General features: G+C 42.8%; 1 protein-coding gene across 6 annotated transcripts in view; it reads left to right on the top strand.

Moving 5' to 3' along the window:
* Positions 1-16570, top strand: part of PTK2 (protein tyrosine kinase 2) — a 251013-nt gene that overhangs the window by 93629 nt on the left and 140814 nt on the right. For all 6 annotated transcript variants that reach the window (XM_060127770.1, XM_060127769.1, XM_060127767.1 and 3 more), the window contains one exon: positions 11801-11888. In XM_060127770.1, coding sequence (XP_059983753.1) covers positions 11801-11888 — 88 coding nt within the window. The remainder of the gene's footprint in view (positions 1-11800; positions 11889-16570) is intronic.

The following is a 16570-nucleotide window of genomic DNA, read 5'->3' as shown; positions in this document are numbered from 1 at the left end:
CTGTGCCAGCTGTGTGCTATTTATGATTTATTTGTTTGCAGTTTGTAAACTGTATATTTCATTTACCGAAACCCGAGGAGGTAAAGACTTGTTATCCTTATCTTACAGATGAAAACAGAGGCACAACAAAATTGATTTAAGCTGCATTCACATAGATAGTTTGTGACACAGTTTTGATTTGGATTTAGCTATCTGACTTCACAGTATGGGTTTTTAAAATCAACATGCCTGTCCCAAGGGGAATAATGTGATTTCAAAACTCTGAGAGTGTAGCTAGGCTTAGAGGATGAGTGAAGGTGCATGGATCGTCGGTAGAGGCGATGAGAGAAGAAAATGTGATCAGAGATACCACTGATACATGCGTGGCATCGTCCAGAGTGTGAGGGTTAATGCAGATTGCTCTAAAGCGCCAGTGGGGAACAGGAGGCTGTGAAGCAACCAAGCAGATTTGAGACAGAACAAAACAGAAGTTCTGGAAATCATTGGATAGATAAAGCAGCAGATTAGACATAGATGAAAACTTAGTAAACAGGAAGGTGGATCTGAGAAAATTTGCCCAAAACGTAGTACAGAGATGAACAGATGGAAATTATGAAAGCAGGTTTATGTAACATGGAGAATGAGAAGGTCAGCCCTTTTTTAACAGGAATTCTGAAGAAGAGAATAAAAAGAATGAGGGGGGGCTTCCCTGGTGGCGCAGTTGTTGAGAGTCTGCCTGCCGATGCAGGGGACACGGGTTCGTGCCCCGGTCCGGGAAGATCCCACATGCCGCAGAGCGACTGGGCCCGGGAGCCATAGCCGCTGAGCCTGCGCATCCGGAGCCTGTGCTCTGCAACGGGAGAAGCCACAACAGTGGGAAGCCCGCATACCGCAAAAAAAAAAAAAAAAAGAATGAGGAAGAGGAAATAATCTGAAGAGAAAATAGCTGAGAACTTTCTAGAATCAGTGAGTGATGTGCATCCTTAAATGCAGGATTAACAAAAAATCTCAAACAGGGCGAATAAAACTAAACGCATACTTCGACAAATTATAGTAAAATAGTGTTGTACAAAAGAAAAAGAGAGGATGTTAAAAGCAAGCAGAAAAATTGAGACTTCTTACAGCATGATTGATGCCAAGACAATGGGGGGATTATACGTTCAAAGTGGTGGGAAAATATAACTGGCAGCCTGTATTTGCACAGTTAAATTCCCTCAAGAACAGATATCGGCTAAATATGAGGGTAACAGCTCAAACATTAGAAATATAACTTCAATACGAGGGTAAAAGCTCAAACATTAGAAATATAACTTAAACCGTAGTTGGGTAAGTAGGTATTAGAGAAACATAGGGATCAAAGAGAAGGAAAGAGATAGAGAAAAGGCACGGGAAACGGTAAATAGAAATCACGAATAAGATGCAGGTATACCAACGGTGAATGGTCAGAGGGTATTAGAGTGTGATTAAAATTCTAGCTCTCTGCTATTTATAGGCTGTATCCAAAACAGTGATGTTCAAACATTTTTCTTCGACTTAAGGAAGAAATCTGTTTTGCCTTGAGATTTAGTGCACGTATACCTGTTTGTGTATCTCAGAGCTATTTGTAAATAACGGACCTACATATTTCACAAAACATACTCAGCCTTATTATTTACACTAAAGTCTAAGGGTTTTCTCTTCAATGTCATTCTGTTTTGTTCTACTTAAGTAAAATAAATTAATAAATAGTAAAAAGAATTTTCCTACCTACTAATGAGTCCTGATTTTCAATTTGAATAACTCTCACATAAAACATGAGTACAAGTATACCAGACAAATAATAACCAGGAAAAAAAAAAGATGAGTATTATGCTATTAGTATCCTGTGCAAAAAATTTTCAGGCAAACAAGAATTATTATGGATGTAGAGGGCAACTACATAACAATAAAAGGCTCATTTCATCAAGAATTTAATAAGTATAGAAATAGATATAACTCTTAAACTTCTAAATTCCTAGACATTCCTCAAAATGTATAAAGCAAAACTAGTATTAAAGGAATAAAACTGACCTCTCCTAATAATTAAAAGGAAGAGCGCAAACAATAGTAAGTAAACACTAGTTTTAAAATTATGTATCTATTTTTTCTAATGTAGAACTATAGGATCCTGCACGCAGCAGTATATTGAGCAATTTAAAAACACATCTCTACATAATTTACGGTTTGGGCTTCCCTGGTGGCGCAGTGGTTCAGAATCTGCCTGCCAGTGCAGGGGACACGGGTTCGAGCCCTGGTCTGGAAAGATCCCACATGCCGCGGAGCAGCTAAGCCCGTGTGCTGCAACTACTGAGCCTGTGCTCTAGAGCCCGCGAGCCACAACTACTGATCCCACATGCCACAACTGCTGAGCCTGCACACATGGAGGCTGTGCTTCACAACAAGAGAAGCCACCACAAGGAGAAGCCCGCGCGCCGCAACGAAGAGTAGCCCCCGCTCGCTGCAACCAGAGAAAAGCCCACGCGCAGCAACAAAGACCCAACGCAGCCAGAAACAATAAATAAATAAAATAATAAAATAAATAAATTTATTTAAAAATAATCATAATAATTTATGGTTCAAAGGAAAAGGCCCAGCCTGCTGAGGGCCTGGCTTTGATGGGGTCTGTCCCTTCGCCGTCCAGTCCACTCTCTGCAGTAGCTCACGGCCGCAGTCACTTCCTCCTGTCTAAATACAGCTGGCCCTCAGCATCCGCAGGTTCCCTGGTTCCGCAGCCGTGGATTCAACCAACCGCCAATACAAAATTCTGGGGGGGGGAACTTCCAGAAAGTTCCAAAAAGCAAAACTTGAATTTGCTGTGCCCGCGTCTATTTACATAACACCTACATTGTATAAGGTACTCTGATAAGCAGCCAGCGATGCTTTCAAGTATACAGGAGGCTGTGTGCCTCTTACGGACGCAGGCTGCGCCAGTTGACATGAGCACACGAGGATTTGGGTGTCTGCGGGGGTCCTGGAGCAGCTCCCCTGTGGATACTGAGCGTGCTTCCTTCATCTAGCCTCTTGGATACCAGACTCTTCTGGTGAAGGTCTTCCTCCTCTTTTACTGGCCATCACGGTCTGTCTTCTCCTGCTTAGCCTTGACGTTTGGGGCTGCTCCAGTGACCTCTCTTCCTGTTTCTGCCCACCTTAGACCTGCCTTTGGCATTAAATTCACTCTTTATTGGATAAATGCAGGAAACCAATGGACAGGTTATTGCAGTAACCCAGGAAAAAGTCACAGAAGACGATGGCTGTGGGGAGTAGTACTTGAAGGAATGAGAAGCAGCTGTACCGAGATATGTTTAAGGTAGAGCTCACCGAATTTGCTAACAAATCTTTTAAACTGTAAACATCCGAGGAAATGTGTAGGTCGTCCCTGCTCAGAAACTCCTGGGAGCCCCCGTCACCCCGGGAGCCCCCCATCACCCCTGGAGCCCCCATCACCCTGGGAGCCCCCCATCAGCCCGGGAGCCCCCTGTCACCCCTGGAGACCCTTGTCAGCCTGGGAGCCCCCCCGTCAGCCCCCCCATCACCCCTGGAGCCCCCCGTCACCCCTGGAGCCCCCGTCACCCCGGGAGCCCCCCGTCACCCCTGGAACCCACTCTTGAGTTTGTGATTTTACTTCTGGGTCCTCGTCTCCGTCTGCTGCTCCTCCCCTTCCTCCATTTGAGCGACTCTGGTCCCTTTGAAATCTTAGTTTTCTGTTTTCTTAGATACTCAGGGTAGGGTCTCATTTGATGGTCTCTTCTCTGTTGCCAGCCTTCTTGCTTGTTGAATACAGTAACCCTTCTTCTCACTTCTCTTTCTGCCTTTATCTTTTCCAACTTTTCACTTGCTTGACCTTGGCCACACTGGCGCTCTTACTGGCTCTTGAACAAACCAAGCAGATTGTTCCTGGTGCTTTTGAACTTGATGCTCAACTGCTGTGTGTACTCGTCTGCCATTTCCGGCCTGGCTTGAGGTGCTCCACTGTCACCTCCTCCCCAGGGCCTTTTCCAGCCTTTCTGTCTACAGAGCCCACTGCCCGCCTGGTACAGTCTCTGTCCCTCAGGGACTCCGTTGTATTCACTGCTCGGTTCTGGATGTGCCAGGTATATAGTAGGCACCCAGTACAAAATATTTTAAGTGGAAGTTGAATCAGTGATAATGAAATTATCAACTAGGAACTGAACAGGACTAGTTTACGTTAGTAACAGTCTTCATATTAACACGCTTCTTGCTGTGTGTCAGACATTGCCTGAGAGGCTTCATAACCTGCCCGTGGTCACACAGCTTAAATGAGTGGCAGAGTAGAAACTGGGTCCATGCACCAGCTCTTTCTTTATTCCTGTGTTAGGTATGTGACTACAAGAAACAGAACATTGAGACCTCCTCAGTCCATGGGTGGACATGTGAGGGTAACTGCAGCTCTGGCTTAGTTTTGAGAAGTAGGATGTTAATATTCAAATGAAAGTACCCAGATTCATCAGAATAATTGGATATTAGTTTCCATTCCTGTGGGGTTTTTGAACATAGATTTTTCTTTTTTGCAGTATCTGCTATAATATCTATCTCTTCATATTGTTAAATAAACCTGAGATCTAAACTTGTTTAATGGAGTCTTAGTTCTTCTAAAACCTCGATAAGCAGCTGCAGCACACACATTTGGTCGTAACTGTCTCAGGCAGGATGGCCTTACAGAGATGTCATGACGTGTCATTGGGGAAAGGAAGGGCTGATTTGATAAATGGCTATCCTCGTAGGAAGAATAACAACAAAATTAGATCCTACCTTGAACAATACACAGAAATCCATCTGAGATGGATTAAGTTTTAAAAAAAAAAGAGAGAAAGCTTAATGGAAAGTATAGTTGATTGTGTCTTTGGCTCTAGAGTAGGAAGGTTTTCTTAATACTCCAAAAACATTCACTCTGAAAGAGGAGAATAATAAATTTGACTTTAATGAGGTGAAAACATTCTGTTTATCAAAAGATGTTTTTTCAAAACTGCAGAAATGGTAATTCCCTGGCGGTCTGGTGGTTAGGACTCTGTGCTTTCACTACTGAGGGCGCGGGTTCAGTCCCTGGTCAGGGAACTAAGATCCCACAAGCTGTGAGGTACGGCCAAAAAAAAAAAAAAAAAAAGTGCAGAAACAAGTTGCAACTAGGAGAAGATATTCTACTGATCAATATGAAGTCTCAAATTGGCATGAGACTTGAGCTATTTTCATAAAAGAGAAGACAATTTTGACTAGTAATCACAGGAAGACACTATCGTCTTTCTCAGTGCTCAGGGAAGTACGAATCTAGGCCATTAGATTCCATCTTACACTGTCTGGTTGGCAAAAAGTAAGTTGTCTGACAGAATTAATAGCAGGAGAGGTTATGGATCTGACAGGATCTTGCCTGCCCTGCTGGGGAGAATGTAAATTGCTAAAAAAAAATTGGGAAAATGGCATAGCATCCTCATGACATGCCCTTCTATCCTGCTGTTCCACTTCAAGTTCTGTCCTCGAGAGACTCTTGCATTTCTCTACTAGGCTAGAGACCCAAGAACGTTCGTAGAATAACCAGTGATGGTTAAGTCAGTTGCAGAATATTCACAGTGGAATGTTACACTAGTCAAAATGAATGATCAGGACTTGCAACAGTGTGGATAAATCTTAGACAGATACCATCGTGTGACAAAAGGCAGTCCCAGGATACCTGTGTGAATGCACTAAATAGCAACACCATTGAGTTGCACGCATCAAAGTGGTTACTTTTGTGGGGTGGGGTGGTGCGCCACGCGGCTTGCAGGATCTTAGTTCCCCAAGCAGGGATTGAACCCGGGCTCTGGCAGTGAGAGCCTGGAGTCCTGACCACTGGACCGCCAGGGAATTCCCTAAAATGGTTACTTTTTATGTGAATTTTACCTCAGTTAAAAAACAAAAAGTCCCAGGAGATGACATACAGCATGATATACTTTTACAAAGTAAAAAGAAAAATAAACCTGAGAATATTGTTGGGAACACATCAGATGGGTAAGACAATATTGAACATGTAAATAAAGGATGGGGGAGGTGCGCTGTCTAGAGCCTCTGTGAGGAGAGCACCCTGCCCCCTCCCGTCCTCTTAAGGGCCCTCAGGGACTTGTGTGGAATCCTCGGGTCCTGAGGCAGAGCCCGAGGCCACTGCGCTGCATGCACAGGCATGGGCCCTGCTTCCTTCCCAGTCTTTCAGGGACCAGGCACTTGCTCATCTGTCCCTGGGGTCCTGGGAGATCTCGGTTAGGTAGATGGTGTTTGCTAGGATCTTGAGTCAGCCAAAAAAGTTTGAATTACAGTACCATACCTAGTTTATAGCGTAGCAAAAGGTATCATGCAGTTTTGAGAGATTTCTACCAAACATTTAAACTTTAAAGTTTTGCACCTAGATAATTAAATTCTAGTTAAATTTTGATAACTAAATTTTGGTTATCTGGAATCACCTACATGGACTGGTCTGACTTCTGAGCAGGTTAATCAGATATTAAATGGCCCAGTCCTTTTGGTGTAGGATTCAGGGCTTTGAGAGCCAGGTCTGAGAGGAGGCTCTCTTGGCATTTGAGAGAGAATTGTGGGGCTTCTGCAGAGCAAGTGAAAAAGAAAGTCCTTTTCATCGTTATCAGATGTGGTTCACATTCTCCTGCTCACGGCTGTTGAGCAGCTCCTCTCCTCGCTCTGCAAAGGGTTGATTTTTTTTTTTTCCAGACCTTTGCAGGAAAAAAAAAAGTCTTTTATGTAGAGGAAAGGTTTCCCTTTTCAAAGATGACAAAAGAAAATGACTAATGATAGCTTAGGAAGTTTTAGATTGTATTCTGATAGTTTTCTATGTTATCTTGAAATGACATTCCGTGTGCGTATACCTTAATTTGAAAAGCTAGTCTTTCATTATAACACTGAATTCAACAAGAGTTCTTTAGAAGATTTAAAGCAGTAAGAGTAAATAGAGGAACATTCTGACAAGTTTGGAAGTGACCCCTTTAAAAAACAGGATGGACTTCCAAATTTGCTGATTTATTAATTGAACATTTATTGGATGCTCCTGCACCAGACACTGACAGCACAAAGATGAACAGATTTCTGGCCGGTCTGTGGCTATACAAGACTGATGTTTATTGACCAGGCTGGTTTAAAACTCGTTCTGGTGGTTATTTGTTATTACAGCTACAGAATAGTCAGTCTTAGGTATGTGAGAATTTCTTTTTATTCTCAATATGTATCAAAAGTTGCAAAAATAGTACACAGAAATCCTGTGTACCCTTCAGTCAGCTTCGCTAAATGTTAAAATCTTACTTAAACATAGTCCAGATATTGAAACCAGGAACTTAACATTGATACAATACTATTAACTAATCTACAGACGTCATCAAATTTCACAGTTGTCCCTTCTCACAGTTGTCCCTGGCCCAGGATCCAGATCAGAGCACCATGTGTCTCAGTGTCCTGTTGCCTTCTCTAATCTGGGGCAAGTCCTCAGGCTGTCTTTGTCTTGGATGACCTTGACCCTTTTGAAGAACACTGGCTGGTTGTACCGTGTTCCCCAATTTGGGTTTGTCTGGTTTTTTTTTTCTTCCCATGATTATATTGAGCTTATGCATTTGGGGAAGAGCACCACAGCCAAGGTGTTGGTTTTCTCACTGCATTTTAGCAGGAAGTCTTCGATGATGCTATGACTCATTTTACTGGCGGTTTTAACTTGGATCGTTTGATGTAAGGTGGTGGCCAGGTTTCTCTGTTATAAAGTTATTATTTTCCCCTTTGTAGTTAAGTAATATCTTCTGGGGAAGTACAGAGACTGTGCATATACTCTGTTTCTCATTGTATTTTCACCCACTAATCTCAGCATCATTGGTGATTCTTTTTTGCAGTATTCATTACTGTAATTTTTGCCAAATGGTGAGTTTCTGTTTCTACCCTTCCTTCTAGGGTTTTTAAATTGGAAGTCTATTGTAAGAGAGAGCTGTCCACACCACATTGTTTATGAGGGTCATCTGTGTAGTTCTGTGAAATTGTACTTTTGTTTATTTCACTACTCACAGTCTGACCAGCTAATCCTTCTCCTATCAGGGTTATGAGATCTTCATCCAGCTCAACTTTTCAAAAACATTTCCTGCCCCTCCCCATCAGTAGTCCGTTAGCATGTGGGTATCTTGGTGCTCATAGTTGGAGGTAAGACTGAGGAAGTTAGTTGTTGGTGGCATTAATGTTAATATATTACTTAGTAGAAGCAAAAGGATGATTTTATTTGGGGCATGTTGTAGTTAGCTGCTGCTCAGAAATCCATGGAGTGGCCTAGAGCAGAGACGTGGAAATGTGTCAGGACACAGCCAGGCTCTTAGAAGAGCAGCAGAAGTATGAGGAAGACGGTGAGTTTCACGGAGGAGAAGGGAGTGGCGATGCTGGTGCGAGCGGGCGGATAGGCTGTGGGCTTCAGGTGCTGCGGTTTAAAGACTGGGGTGAGGTGTTTGGACTGGAATTAAAGTGGGAGGCCTTGAGCAAAGTTTCCGTAGGGTTGTCAGGGGGAATATGCTAGACGGTAGTGGGCTGAAGCAGGTACGATCTAAAGACCTTGCCCACCCCCGTGACCAAGATCAACTTACATTCCTCTCTGTTTCTAAGCACAGGTGCCTTCTCTTAGTTTCATTCTGCCTCTGGGCATTCAGGCATGTTGAAGTGGAATCCCAGGTCTGCCTCCTAATAGCTGTGGCACCTTGGCAAAATTACCTAATTCCCAAAATTCGTTTCTTCCCCATCTATAAAAATTGGGTGAAATAGTAACCTGGTCACTATTTCTGGCCAGTCCCCTCCTGGCCTCCCTTTGGTGCCTGTTGTCTGCCCTACCTAGTACCACCTGGCTAGGCCTCAGTAATGTGATGTTACTGCGCTGGCCATGGTGCCCCTGGTGCTTCCTTTCTCACTGGGTTGAGCACCACCACCATGATGAGCAGAGGGTCCTGTGAGATCTGCAGGCTCCTGTTCCCACGCCCCCCGGAAGCCCTGTTACTCACTGCCCTCGGTCAGTAGCTATAGCTGCATTTGCCCCCAAGCACCCTCTGGCCTCAGGGCCTTTACACATTTCCCACCCCCCACCCCCCCACCCCCCCCACCCCCCGCACATAACTCCCTTCCTTTAGATCTTCCTTCAGGTATCACTGAGTCAGAGTGACCTTCACCAGCTCCCTTTATAAAATAGTACTTCATCACTTGTTACTCCCCTTATTTGCCTTTATCACATTACCTACCACCTCAAAGATACTTACATGTTTGCTGTCTGGCTTCCATCACAAAAGTAGAGACTCTTTGAAGGCTGGTACTTCGTGCCTGTTTTACTCACTAATGTCTTCCCAGCCTCTCGAATTGTGCCTGTAGATGGTTAGTGCCAAAGTAAATCTTCGTTGAGTAATGACTGATGAGGTAGTAGATAAACCGTCAAGATGGTTGTGATGGTGTGCAGTGACAGCTCATTCACTTCTCCTGGCGTCCTGATGAGGAAATTGAGGCACAGAGAGGTGATGGCAGACAGTGAACGAGTGATGGAGCCAGAATTCAGGCGCAGGCGGTGTTGATCCAGAGCCCACATTCTCTCTGCTTCTGTGGGGTTGTTGCTGATGAAAAGAAGTCATCTGGTTAAAATGCTGATCACCATTTCTGTCATATCCTGAGTAGTCCCTAAACGTTAGTTGATGTCATCATCAGGATGCTGGATGCTAAGAGCGTGGAGGTGGAGCCAGGCTGCCAAATGTTTGACTTTTGGACCAGTTTTTTTTTTTTTAAACCATTAAAATGGAGTAACGTTAATACCAAAGCCTCCTGCAGCCTGTTTGATCCTGGAGCTTCCAGCCTGGGAACCGGTTGCTTGCTTTTGCCAGCGTTGTTCACCTGGTCTGCTGAATGTAAATAAGTACACTTTTGTTCTTTGATTATTATGTTGATTAAGAGAAATGGTTCATATAAGGTGCCTGGTAAGTCCTAAACTCAAAATAAAGGAAACCTGTTGTGCTTCTACAAGTAGTTGCACAGTGTAAAATATCTGCAGTGAGTTATTGGAACTCCTTCAGAGAGCAGAAGTACAGTGGAACCTCATTGTTTGGCAGTTGTGTCTTTTAATAAGACGGACACTTAAAAATCTCAGCAGAACTTGTGTATGTGTATCTTGCATTTTTTCTACCTTAATTGAACCAAAAGAATTGTACTGATTACTTTGCGTTGTTTTCCTTGTGAGCCTAATACATTTTTAAAAGATCAGTTTATGAAAATTGTAGAAAAAATTCTTTATAACCTTTGTGTAGGCAAATATTTTATAAACAAAAAACTAAGATAATTTATTAAAAAGAAAAGGAATAAATAGGACTGCATAAAAATCACAAACTTTCTTCCTCAAAAGATACTGTTAAAATAAAAAGATTTTAAAAATAATTTTTAAAAGGTACCATTAAAATAGTGAAAGGCAAGCCATAGAGTGGGAGAGGATATTCACTAAGTCTAACAAAGGCCTTACGTCCAGAACATGTAAAGAATACCTACAGGGCTTCCCTGGTGCAGTGGTTGAGAGTCCGCCTGCCGATGCAGGGGACACAGGTTCGTGCCCCGGTCTGGGAAGATCCCACGTGCCGCAGAGCGGCTGGGCCCGTGAGCCATGGCCGCTGAGCCTGCGCGTCTGGAGCCTGTGCTCCGCAACGGGAGAGGCCACAATGGTGAGAGGCCCACGTACTGAAAAAAAAAAAGAATACCTACAAATCAGTGGTGGGGTGGGGGTGGGGGGACGACTCAGTAAAAAAGGGACAAAAGCTTTAACAGACACTTCACAAAAGAAGATAACCAAAAATGGTCAATTATCAAATGAAGAAGTGCCCATTTGTGTTACTCATCAAGGAAGTACTAATTAAAACCACTGTGTACTCTTGCTGTAAATATCAGAGGTCCTAAAATGAAAAGGTTAGAAGTACCAAGTAGAGGTGAGGAATAGTGGAACCAGAGCGCCCCGTGCTGCTTGTGGGAGTGTACATTGGTACAGCTCTTTACCTTACTCTTTGGTCACATCTGCGCTGCCTAATGTGTGTGTTCGTTAGGATCCAGTGATGATGCTCCTGGTCTGCATCCAGCAGAGCTGTGTACATATGTTCACCAAAAGGCATGCATGTGAGTGTTCATATGGGTGGACACACACATACACAGAATGAGGCACAGAGAGAGCATTCTGGTGAAATTCGTTTGTTTTGACCATTCTTGAAGTTTGGCTTCCTGAGCAAAATTACTTTTTTAGAGGAATATAAAGAGTGCTCGTAGCATTATTCTTAATAGCCCCAAGTTGGAAACTACTCAAACGGCATCACAGTAATGTGGATGAATGATTGTGGTTTATTATACAGTGCAGGACTGTCAGCTATGAGTTACTGCAGTTACTCGATAGGGAGGAGTCTCACGAGCATATTGGTGAATGAAGGAAGCCAGACACACGGGAGTACATCCTTTGTACCTCCAGGCATGCAGAGCTCACCTCTGGGGAGTGGAAGGTGGTGCTGCCCCTGGGCAGTGGGGCTGGAGGGACTTCTGGGCGCCCTCTGGGCCTCTCACATTAGGCTCTGTCTCCTGCAGAATCCTCGAGCTGTAGCATACTCACATGCACGTTTTTGTGCTGAAAAAGAAAACATTTACATTGACGGATTAATTGATTATATTTTAACTTATTTTTAAAATAATATTTCAGAGTAATTGGCAGTGCTATACTCAAAATAATTTTGTAGACTGTGAATTGAGAAAATGACTTATTTCTGATTGCTTGATTTTGTTAATTATTTTTTAGATATGAATTGAGAATTCGTTATTTGCCAAAAGGATTTCTAAACCAGTTTACTGAAGACAAGCCAACTCTGAATTTCTTCTATCAACAGGTACAGGAGGATGCTTTAATAACACTTTTTTTCTTTGTTTCTTTGAATCCTATTTATTTCATGTTTTTATTTTAGAATTAGATTAAACCTAACATTTGGGAGAATATAAATTTGTCACCGTAGGGCAGTGAGATTCTTATAATTAGTGAGAAATTATGAATTGTTGACGCTGAATTTTTGTATGCTTGGGCAAATCTTAAAAGATACTTCTTTTAAGTAGAGACAGGAAGTCCTCAGTGACACAACCATTGTTCTGTCTTTAATTCAAGTGTAATTATGCCTGAATATCAACAAATTTGTCAGATGTTTATTCAGAGCCAACTATACCCGTGTAATCTCAATAGCACTTTGCACAACAAAGCAGAATTGACTTTTTTACACTAAAAGGAGCTTTCTTTTTACCCCGTATTAGTTAGACAATAAATACTTGTGGCATAAATGAACCAAAACAGTTTTCCAGTCAAATAAATGTTACTTGTAAGTATTTGTGAAGAGTTCAAAAAAAGTCTAATGAATATCAGCGAGACATTTGTACATACAATTTTGCAATTAAATACGCTGGGAAATTTTTTATTTTAATAAAATTATTCATTAAATGTCTATTCGGGGTCAAGAATGCAGAAATTAATGACATAATCTGTACTTCTAAATTCCTCAGTCTAGTGGATTGCCTGTAAACAGCATCTTTGTGTTCAATCCTGTGCTGTTTGTAAGCGCAAATGGTGTGGCCATGCCTGGGCAGAGGTGCTAACACAGGGGAGGTTTGGGGTCCAGGCGGCTCCCCTGCAAACTGTCCTTTAATGCAGTGGTCCCCAACATTTTTGGCACCAGAGACGGGTTTCGTGGAGGACAGTTTTTCCATGGAGTGGGGAGGGTGATAGTTCAGGCGGTGATGTGAGGGACGGGGAGCGATGGGGAGCGGCAGGTGAAGCTTCGCGCCCTCCTGCCGCTCACCTCCTGCTGTGCGGCCCAGTTCCTAACAGGCCGTGGGCCGGTACCAGTCCACGGCCTAGGGGTTGCGGACCCCTGCTTTAAGGAGTCTCCAACTCTCTAGGTGAGGAAGAGAGGTACTTGAGAAAACATGGTGCATTTAAATCTGAGCTAAAATGATTTGAAAGGAAACGGGTGAGAGAGATGGGACCACATCATGTAAAGAGAGGGTTTTAGGTTTTCTCCTGCAGATAATTGGGAGCATTTATAGAATTTAATTAGCAAATGTCATGATCAGAATTTTTTTTTAAATAAGACCACCCTGATGTGATGTCTGTACCAGGGATGGATTGGGTCTTGAAAAGGCTGTAACCTAGTGGGGGCTTGTCACCCATTTGGGCAGGAAGCTAGAAAGCTGGGAGGTCCAACGGTGTGGTAGGAAGCAAATTTAGTGGATGGATTTGCTAGGACTAGAGACTGAACGAACTGGAGCATGAAAATGAAGAAGAGGCTGACGGCGTCAACCCAGTCACTCAGTGTCAGGAAGGAGAAAAGGTGGGCGGGATTCGGTAGGAGGGCAAGGTACATGGTTTCATTTCTCTGTTGAGGTAAGTGGATATTCCTGCTTTTAAGATCCAACCTGTGAGAGCAGCATCCAGCTCTTGAGATGTTTTCTTGTCCGTGAAGTAGAAGTCATATAGGAAATGTAAGGTGTTAGGTGAGGTACTTGTGGGAACTTTTGAAGATTTATAATAATACGGAGTCGAATGGGAGAGGGAGTTGCGTTCAACGAAGCAGAGTCCTGTTCTGGACTCTGAGTCCTGGACTCCAGCTGAGCATGTGTGAGGCCTACTCATTACGGAGCGGTTTCAGTTTACAGGCTGCCTCTCTTCTGCGTCGCTGCGTCTGGCCCTCTAGCCGTCTGCCCAGCTTCATATTTTGGTGAAGGAGGTGACAGAGTTTAGTTAACGGATGTATTTATATTGTATTCTTCTCTCTCGTAGATGATCTGTATCACTGGTATCTATATCTATATCCATGACTCCTTTAGTGACATTGATTTCCAGGATGCATGAGACGGGCCTAAATAGCTCTCAGTTATTCCTTTTTATAATTTCTAGGCTAACCTAAAAGTTGGCAACTTTTATGTTCCTTTCACACTCTTACTAGGTTGTCCTACTTTTTCCTTTCGGAAGACCTTGCTTCTGTGTATATGATTAAAAGCTAGCACACGTACCGGTGTATCCCACATTTCCTCTTACTAATAGGACGTATCTTACTGCAGTCTGTGATTCGGGTGAGTGGCCTCTATAAAGCCTGAGAGGTGTGAGGTGTCGTTAGCCCGCATACTGTGCCTGTTCTGCATCTCACAGCTCTGTGACTCCAGGTGCCTCCCTTAGTTTCTTCACGTGTAGGTATATAACACCTCCTGCATAGGGTCTTTATGTTGAGTAAGTGAGGTCTGATTGTCTACCATATACCTGCCCAGTGACACATGGAATTCAGTCTGTACACAGTGCCAGGCTTTAGAGGATTCAGCGTTTCCACTTGGGTGTCCCAATACAAATGTGAGCCGCACACTGTGGGATGGGACACACCTCTTCCTTCCCATGTGCTCTGTATGCAAACCTTCCAGCCCCTCCACCCCACCTTCTGGTTTCATCCATTTCTAGAACTTCTCTTCTTCAGCCTGTCCCCTTTTAAATATTTTAAAATTGTTAAATCTTATGTTACAGTTTTAGAAAGTCCAGAAAATATTCTAAAACGTCACTTAAATTATCTGTCCTAATAATTACTTTCATTTTGTGTATGCTTTTATAATATCCTACCAAGTACTTGTAATTTAAGGGAAATAGAAGTGTGGTCATAGTAACACCTCTTTCCCGTGTTGATGGCCGGTGTTACTGCTTATCCAGGCCTATAACTAGTGAACTGCGGCTCTGTTCATGGGTATGGAAGTTGTGATGTTAAATGCTACTGTTTAAAACAGGCCATATAAAAAATAAAGCGTGTAATATAGTTCCATTTATGTGAGAAAAATGTACATTTATTTTACCCTCATCTGACAAAGTTTTAGAAATAGTATGATTTTTGCATTGCTGCTTTGGCAAGTAATTTTATATTTATTTGACTTCTTGTGATAATCTTTCAGTGCAGAGTCTATCCTGGTCTGTGCATGGAAGTTCTAGAACTAGAATTTCTTTGTTTCTAGAACTATTAGAGGTGATCCAATCCTACCCAGGCAGTACCCAACTTGGGAACAGATTTAATTTCAGTGTTGAAAAATCAGTTAGGAATTCAGAACTTCCTCCTATTTAAACAAACATGCCAAAAAAAAAGTATAAATAAAAAATTGGCCCTTCAGCTATTTATAGCCAAAGTCTTTTGAACTGAGAATGCAGCTGAAATATCTGTAAGAACTTGTGTGTGGAAATTTTCACCAAATTCTGAGAGAAATTATTTTATAAGAGCCTCAGAATTTGATGACACCCATTATTTAATTTTAAAGTTATTTAATTTTTGATGCAAATATGTTAAGATGCATACACATATGCATACATCTGATTTCACTGAATTCCAAGCTAAATTGATCCACTTTTAAGGGGCTCAGGTTTTGATGACATGTTTAGATTCTGTAACATCTGATACATGTGTTCTTTCATCTGATACATGTGTTCTTTAGTAAGGTGTGATACTTAATAATAAAATGAATACCTGTGATCCCACTGCCTAGAGGAAGAGAACATGCCTGATGTTTCCTGGCCCCATGTCCCTGTGACACCCCCCCATCCCAACCCCTTCACTCCAGGCAGACAGCCATGGTCCTGAATTGTGTATTTATCATTCTCTTACTTTTGTTTGCTGGTTGTCACATTTTACAGCATACGTGTGCCCGTCTCAGTTCTGGCCTTAGGACAGAAGCTGACTCTAGCTCTCCCCTGAGCCCTCTGCATTCCATCATTAGTCTGAGTAGGTTTTTTGGTTTGGTTTTGTTCGTTTGTTATTCAGCTCATAGAAGCTTTTCAGAAGACTTTAAAAAATATTTTATTCAGCACTTTTAGTTGTTTTCAATGAGCACTGTGGCCAGGACATTGGGTCCACTATGTTGGTAGAAATGGAAGTGATCACATAGGGCTTTAAAATTTTATCCCTTTTGGTTCATTTCCACACTAATTTGCACTGTGGTTAGAGACTGTGGTTCATTTGAACTCGTTGTTCAGACTCTTTGGACTTGTTTCATCGTCTTGCATGTTGAGATTTTGCCAGGGGTTCAGCTTTGCTTGAGTGAACGTGTCTGCTCTGGCTGTGCAGTGAGCTCGGTAGATAGCCATCAGTTTGAGATTGTTCATTGTGCTGTTCGCAGCTCCCGCGTCTCTGTTCTCTTTCTGCTTGAAGGATGGTGTTGCTGGGAGAACCGCGGTTCTGGTTCAGAACCACATGGGAGTCGTTCTCCCTCAGAACTTCGGCGGTGTTCTCTGCTGTGTATGATCCCTGTGGCTGCTGTTGAGAAATAGCTGTCGTAGTCTATTCATCTGTCTCCTCTCTCTGGGTGGCTTTAAGATCCTTACTTGTCCTCAGTGTTTTGCAGTTTTATTACAAACTAGGTGGGATTCCCACTTATTTTTCCTGCTTGATCTGTGTTGTGTGGCCAGGACCTCTGGGTTCCTGTCATTTTAATAGGTCCTGGAGATGTCTTCCTTGGCGTCTGCTCAGATACTGCCTTTTCTTCCTTCTTAGTTATTCCTCCTGAG

This window comes from Lagenorhynchus albirostris, chromosome 17 (genome assembly GCF_949774975.1).
Source record: "Lagenorhynchus albirostris chromosome 17, mLagAlb1.1, whole genome shotgun sequence".
In the NCBI taxonomy this organism is placed as follows: domain Eukaryota; kingdom Metazoa; phylum Chordata; class Mammalia; order Artiodactyla; family Delphinidae; genus Lagenorhynchus; species Lagenorhynchus albirostris.
Note: the sequence above shows the minus strand (reverse complement) of the source record. Positions and strands in the feature narration are given on the sequence as shown.